At 35.5% G+C, this 7,292-nt stretch overlaps 1 protein-coding gene across 6 annotated transcripts in view; it reads left to right on the forward strand.

Moving 5' to 3' along the window:
• SYNCRIP (synaptotagmin binding cytoplasmic RNA interacting protein) overlaps positions 1 to 7,292 on the forward strand; it is a 29,681-nt gene that overhangs the window by 13,708 nt on the left and 8,681 nt on the right. For all 6 annotated transcript variants that reach the window (XM_068985341.1, XM_068985339.1, XM_068985340.1 and 3 more), the window contains 4 exons: positions 791 to 926; positions 1,938 to 2,143; positions 4,646 to 4,795; positions 5,109 to 5,230. In XM_068985341.1, the coding sequence (XP_068841442.1) occupies positions 791 to 926; positions 1,938 to 2,143; positions 4,646 to 4,795; positions 5,109 to 5,230 (614 nt within the window). The remainder of the gene's footprint in view (positions 1 to 790; positions 927 to 1,937; positions 2,144 to 4,645; positions 4,796 to 5,108; positions 5,231 to 7,292) is intronic.

Consider the following 7,292-nt stretch of genomic DNA (forward strand, 5'->3'; position numbering starts at 1 on the left):
AGAAAGGGACAGTGAGGAATCAATTTTCTGACTTAGCTGTATTTCCTTCACTCACATCTTATGTACCTGTTGCACAAGAATCAGAATAACAGGGAATGGAGCTTTTTGGGTTTTGCCTCTATGGTTTTGTTGCCTTTTATGATTTAGGGTTACTTGAAGATTGTTTACATTTTACTATAGTTTTATAGTTGTTTCTATACTTATACTATAATCTACTTGTCTTTGTCCAGTTTTATCAAAGGCTTGATGAAAATGAAATGGGGGGGAAATGTAGAGCCAGATTCAGAATAGTGAGGTTCTCCTTTTAGACTTAAGGATTTGAAGCTGAAGAATCATTATTGTAACTTTTTATGAGTGGTTAGGGGAGATGGAAAAATAAGATTGAAGTGCTGATTAACAAAAAGGCAGAAAGCTTGTTGACAATTTGAATCCATTTTCCTTACATGGAAAGAGTTAGCAGGATGCTTTTAAGTAGAAAACAAAGTATTGTGTAATCAGTAATTTGGAATTTAAGCCGCTTACAGATTTGATTCTTATCAGATTTGCTAAATTTCAAGGACTTGACAATTTTTGGTTTAGTTCATAAACGTGATCAATGTTTTGTTGTTACAGTCTTCCTATGTCTCAGATTATAATTTTTTAAAGGATACTTGATAAACTTAAGTGTTGAGTTCTTAGTTTGTTAAAAGATCTTGCTTTTGTCTATGGGATTTGTGTGTCTTTCTGTAATAAGCACCTGTCATAGGATATTTTCAGTATTTTTAAAACGGTGCACTTTTCCCCCTTTCAGTATAATAATCACGAAATTCGTTCTGGAAAACACATTGGTGTCTGCATCTCGGTTGCCAACAACAGGCTTTTTGTGGGCTCTATTCCTAAGAGTAAAACCAAGGAACAGATTCTTGAAGAATTTAGCAAAGTAACAGGTAAGTTGGATTTATTTGGAAGGAGGTGCAAGTTGTAATGCTTAAGGTAATTGCATACTTCTACTTGCCAAGCACTGTTTTAAGCACTACATTTATTGACTCATTGTATTCTTTCTGTAGCCATATAAGATAGGTATCTGCATATTTCAGACATGGAATCAGAAGGTTTTGGGAAGTAACTTGCTGAATGTTAGATAGTAAGGAATATGTCTGGGATTTGAACTCAATCTGCACAATCATTGTTGTGCTTCCTATTTTGGAAGATTGTATTTCTTTGTGTGTTTTTATGCATGTTGAGGTGCTGGTTGACATTCTTAGTAAAAACATTTGGTAGGTAATGACTTGAATTTCCAAATTATAGGAATAGTGAGTACTCTTGCTATAAGCAGAGTCTACATTGTCTTTGAATTTAAGTTTCCAAGTGACAGGCTTTTATAAGAAAACAATTTTATCTGTCTAGAATATATTTAGCAAATTATCAACCTGTTACCAGTTTCCAGGATCATTTGAAATTTTTATACAATACTAAGATAGTTTATTTCATTTGACATAAACATACGGATATCTGAGGCCAGGAGAGTGCCATTAAAAATTAGGTTTTACTTGGATGGGATGAAACATTTTATATTTCTGGTTTTCCTAAAACAGTTCTGTAAAGATTTCATGCCTCTCTATTGTCTAATTAATGGAAGCAGAATAGTCCTCAGGTCTAAGTAAAATGGGTACCTTTTTTTTTTTAATGGAGATTTTTGCGTTAGGAATACTTGGGAAAGTGTGGATGAGGTAAATTATCTGGACCAGTGTTTTTGAGCTGGACAGAATTTTGAGTATTTTTAAAAATATATATTAAAATATATATTTTAATATATCTTGACCAATATTTTCAGTATATTATCTCTTGTAAAGATAAGAGATTAGTTTTCATTTTGATATTTAAGTATAATATTAGCAAAAAAATCTTTTGATCTGCTTATTTTATCTAATTTCCCTGGAATGGTTGCTTCCTTTCAGAGGGTCTTACAGATGTCATTTTATACCACCAACCAGACGACAAGAAAAAAAACAGAGGCTTTTGTTTTCTTGAATATGAAGATCACAAAACAGCTGCCCAGGCAAGACGTAGGTTAATGAGTGGTAAAGTCAAGGTCTGGGGAAATGTTGGAACTGTTGAATGGGCTGATCCTATAGAAGATCCCGATCCTGAGGTTATGGCAAAGGTAATGACAGTTGGGTTAAGATTTTCTTTTGTGGTGTTGGTGGGAGCAGCAGAAGGCTTTAGAGAGTGGAGGAAAACTTTGTGTGCTTTTTTAAACTGTGCTTTGAAAGCGAGAGAACTGTTCTGTGTTAAAGGCCACACGCCAGAAATAAATAACAAGTGCATGGAGGGTGAATTTAGAAATTATTCATGGACCCTCAGCGATAGTTGTGTAGCATCATTAGTCTCATGAAGTAGTTAGCCTACATGCTGAGGAGATGACTGACTTTCATTTTTGTGTGGATTCAAAAAGCAATTGCTGTAAGTTTTTGACAATGGTGCCATTTGATTACATGGTTTTTATGTTAAAAGTTCTACTCCTAAAAATAGTGAACTGTACTGGCCTCAGCAGAGCTGCTGCAGTTACAAGGTTTAGCTATTATTAGGTATCCTGCTTCAGCAGTCAGTTGAGACATCTATGAGAACAAATATCTCTTGAGTCAACACTTCACCACTTTACCAGTGCAGTGCACAGTTAAGTTACTCCACCCTTTGTCTTTTTAAGAATCCTCTTTAATGGTGATAGGCCAGCAAATAGAGTGAGCTCACTTAAATAAGGAAAGGAGTGTGAGGTATCAGTTGTGAATATTAAATAGTAAATATTCTTGAGGCCAGAGATATTTAGGATTCATTCTTTTTTTCCTTTGGCTTATTAAGCTTTCATTAGTTAGCCCTCTAGATTAAGAAATTCAGATGCTACTTCAGGTATTTTAGGAGGAAGTGATAATATTTTTTAGCCAGGATCTTTCAGGATTGGAAGAATTTATCTTAATGCTTTGAATATTCTTCTCTATGAAGGGTTTTAGTTAGTTTTGACTTGATTTGTTAAGTTCAGCTGCTTTTTAAGATGGCATAGTATTCACGTTTGGAGAAGGAAATGGCACCCCACTCCAGTATTCTTGCCTGGAAAATCTCATGGATAGAGGAAACTGGTAGGCTACAGTCCATGGGGTCATGAAGAGTTGGACATGACTGAGTGACTTCACTTTCACTTTTCACTTTCATGCATTGGAGAAGGAAGTGGCAACCCACTCCAGTGTTCTTGCCTGGAGAATCCCAGGGACGGGGAAGCCTGGTGGGCTGCCTTCTGTGGGGTCGCACAGGGTTGGACACGACTGAAGCAACTTAGCAGGAGCAGTATTCACACTATTAGGAAATCACCACCTCCATTTTGATTGTAAAATAATAACTAACGGAAAGTACTAGGACTTGCCTTGTGGCTCATCTGCTAAAGAATCTGCCTGCAATGCAGGAGACCCCGGTTCAATCCCTGGGTTGAGAAGATCTGGAGAAGGAAAAGGCTGCCCACTCCAGTATTCTGGCCTAGAGAATTCCATGGGGTCACAAAGAGTCAAACACGACTGAGCAACTCTCACTTCACTTCAGGAAATACTGTGCATAGCGTGTTTTGTTTTTTTGAGCAACAAGTACAGTGGCTTCCCACGCACACCTACCACCATACTTCACAGCCTCCCCCATTATCAGTATCCTTGCTAGAGTGGTACGTTGTTGTAATCAGTGATCTAAACTAAAAGGTTTATAATTCAGTCTTTCCATTACGGTTCACTTTTGGTGTTCCGCATCCTATAGATTTGACAAATGTATGTCTTGTGTCCATCATCATAGTCTCATACAGAATATTTTTATTGCCTTAAGAATTCTCCACGGTTACCTCTTTATCTCTTCTCCTTCATTCCTGGCAAATATTGCTCTTTTTACTATCTCCATAGCTTTGTCCTTTTCCAAATGTCACATACATAGTTGGAATCATATAGTATGTAACCATTTAAGATACCTTCTTTTATTCCATGTCTTTTTATGGCTTGATGGCTCATTTCTTGTTTAGTACTAAGTAATATTCCATTGTTTGAATGAACTGCAGTTTATCCAATCACCTACTGAAGGACAGCTTTGTTACTTCCAAGTTTTGGCAATTATGAATTAAGGTGTACTAAGCATCCATATGCAGGTTTTTGTGTGGACATGTTTTCACCTCTTTTGAGTAAGTATCAAAGAGTGTGATTAGTGGATCATATGGTACAAAAGTAAGTTTAGTTTTGGAAGGAGCTGCCAAAATTGTGTAATTTTGCATTCTGATACGGTGAATATGTTGTTCAACGTTCTCAACAGCATTCGATGGTGTTAGTGTTTCATATTTTGGCCGGTCATTCTAATAGTTTGTAATGATATCTCACTTTTAATTTGCAATTCCCTAGTGACATGTGATACTGAGCATCTCTTCTTATGCTTAGTCACCATCTGTGTATCTTTGAGGTATCTGTTTAGAATTTTGCCCATTAAATTCAGTAGCTCCTTAATGTTTGCCCAAATGAGTTGAAAATTTAGTGTAGTTTATATTTCTAATGGATTGTGACCAAAGTTAAGTTTGCAGGGTTGGGGTGGTGGCATCTTGGAAATTTAATTGTTTGGAAGTATATAGAAGCTTTTGTTTCTTAAATTTCAGGTAAAAGTGCTGTTTGTACGCAACCTGGCTAATACTGTAACAGAAGAGATTTTAGAAAAGGCATTTAGTCAGTTTGGGAAACTGGAACGAGTGAAGAAATTAAAAGATTATGCTTTCATTCATTTTGATGAGCGAGATGGTGCTGTCAAGGTAAATGACTGGGGGAATAATCATAGGTATCTAATTAATGGCTAATGATTTTTAGTTATCCTAAAATCAGGTTTTAGAAAATTGAAGGAAACTCAGGTCGTGTAATCTGCTCAAGCTAACCTTTATTGGCCTTGGGAGATTGCCTCACTAAACTAAGTCAAAAATATTCATTAAAGAGTTGGCTTTTTAAATCAAAGAATCCTGTTTTGTCTCATCCTCCTGTGGTTAATGATAAATGATTTTTCTTTTTAACTTTAAATGAATCACAGTTGTGAAAGGTCTCTTGTATTCATCAGTACCTAATTTTTTTAAGGCTATGGAAGAAATGAATGGCAAAGACTTGGAGGGAGAAAATATTGAAATTGTTTTTGCTAAGCCACCAGATCAGAAAAGGAAAGAAAGAAAAGCTCAGAGGCAAGCTGCAAAGAATCAAATGTAAGTGAAAGTTGTACAGATTTTAATATTGATTAACTAGTGAATAACAAATGTTCCTCAAACCTGTTTAAAACAAATCCATAGCATGCTTTTTACCTTTTAAAGAAGACTTGAAGTTTGACTTGAAAGCTTTGAGTCAAAGATAAATGCCGAGAATCTAAGGAAATATTTATTGAGTTCTTGCCATTGTATAGAAGTGAAAAATCAATATAGGATATTCTTTATTATATTTTATAGAATGTACTCCTGAATATGTATGTTAAATATTAACAATCCCAAAGTCTTGACAGAATATTTGGTTAAATGGATTTTTTTCTCTGAGGAAGAAGTACAAATTGCCAATTAAGATTCTGCTTCCTTTGTACCAAAAAGAGCGTTCTTTACCATTACATAGTGCCCATTACTGGCATCTGAAGCATTTCATATACTAAGCGTGGGTTTTGAAAAACAAAATGAGTGTATAGTTAATAAAATAACCAAATAGCATAATAATGAGGTCAAATAGCAAAATATTGAGGTAAGAAAACAAATATGTAAATGCATTGTATAAATTGAGTCTTTTAAGGATATCTGCTTATTAAGACAGTGAAGGAAACTTTTAGCTAGGTAAGAATGAAGTTTGCAGTATTAAAAAAAATTGGTAATTGATTTCTAAGGAGGAAGAGGGGTAATCATTGTTTTATGGCAAGAACAGTAATCACTGAACTTAACTATATCTCAGGTCAGTTTTCTGTCTATTGCCCTTATAGGGGAAACTTCTGTTTCATAATCAAGGAAGCATTCAAATTTCAGTTTCTGTAGTTGGCAAGTTCTGAGCCTCAGTTTCTTTAATTTTAAAAGGGGAACAGATTAAATTATGTATGGTCTCTTGTACTATGAATATCCAGGTAATCTCTCTCTACTTGCCCTAGGACTAAAGAAACGTGCTTTTATAGGGCTGGTGGTAGTATAAAAAAGATTACTAATTAAGGTCTAGGTTTTGAAGGAGTTAATGCTCCATCTAAAATCCCTGAGTATACTCTATGCAGTGAAAATAACTTTATCATGTCTCTTTCACAAGACAATTAAATGGTTATGGTTTTTTAATGCAGAAGCAGAATGTAAGTATAGGAGATTACATTGGGTAAGTGATTAGAGCAGTTACAGCTCTGACTTGATAGATGAAGGGTGATGCTAAATTGCAGGTGGAAAGTGTTTCAGTATATCTGTTACTATTTGAAAAGAAAAGCCAAAGGGATGACTGCATGTGATGCTTGCACTTTACCTCAAGGCAGTCTTTCACTGATTTTTTTTTTTTTAAAGAACAAATGTAAAAAAAAAAACTGCAGCACACATCTCTACTTAACTCCTCATTACGTCCCTGTGAGTTGAGTACTCTGTCTCCCAGTTTGAAATGAGGAAACTGAGGCACAGAGGTCAACTTCCCAAGGTCAGTCGCACAGCTAGTAAGTAGTGGAGTTGGATTAAAACCAAGGCAGTCTGGTCCCCAGGGTTTTCACTTTTTATTCACTATACCAGTTTCCTCAATCTGTACAGTTATTGACATTTTCTGCTGGTTGGGTTTTTGTTCTGGGGCCTGTCCTGTGCATTATAGAATGTTTAGCAGCATCTTCTACTAGGTATCAATAGCATCCCCCTTCCCCACTTCCAAGTAATAACAGCTAAAAATGTCTCTAGACATTACCAAATGTCCCCTGGGGCAGAGAGAGTACCTTGAGAAACACTGAATAGTGGGCATCATATTTAGAGACAGAAAAAGATGAAGACAGTAGGCACAGCACAACAGAATGGTCTTAGAACTTAGTGAACAGAGGAGCATTTTTTAAATCTGTCAGTTTTAACAGAGGCTTTATAATTCTGAGTATAAAATAATGAGTTGAATATAAACAGACACAAGTAAATTCTCATAAGGAAGGATTGTTTTTACATATTTCATGAAATTATCATGGGGTTCAAATAAAATGATTGTTTTCTAAAGTGTTAAGAACTGTGTAAAATGTGTAAGAACTATGTAAAATGTGTTGTTCAGTACTATTCAGTTCAGTGGCTCAGTCATGTCTGA

The sequence above is a fragment of the Capricornis sumatraensis genome, chromosome 13 (genome assembly GCF_032405125.1).
Source record: "Capricornis sumatraensis isolate serow.1 chromosome 13, serow.2, whole genome shotgun sequence".
In the NCBI taxonomy this organism is placed as follows: domain Eukaryota; kingdom Metazoa; phylum Chordata; class Mammalia; order Artiodactyla; family Bovidae; genus Capricornis; species Capricornis sumatraensis.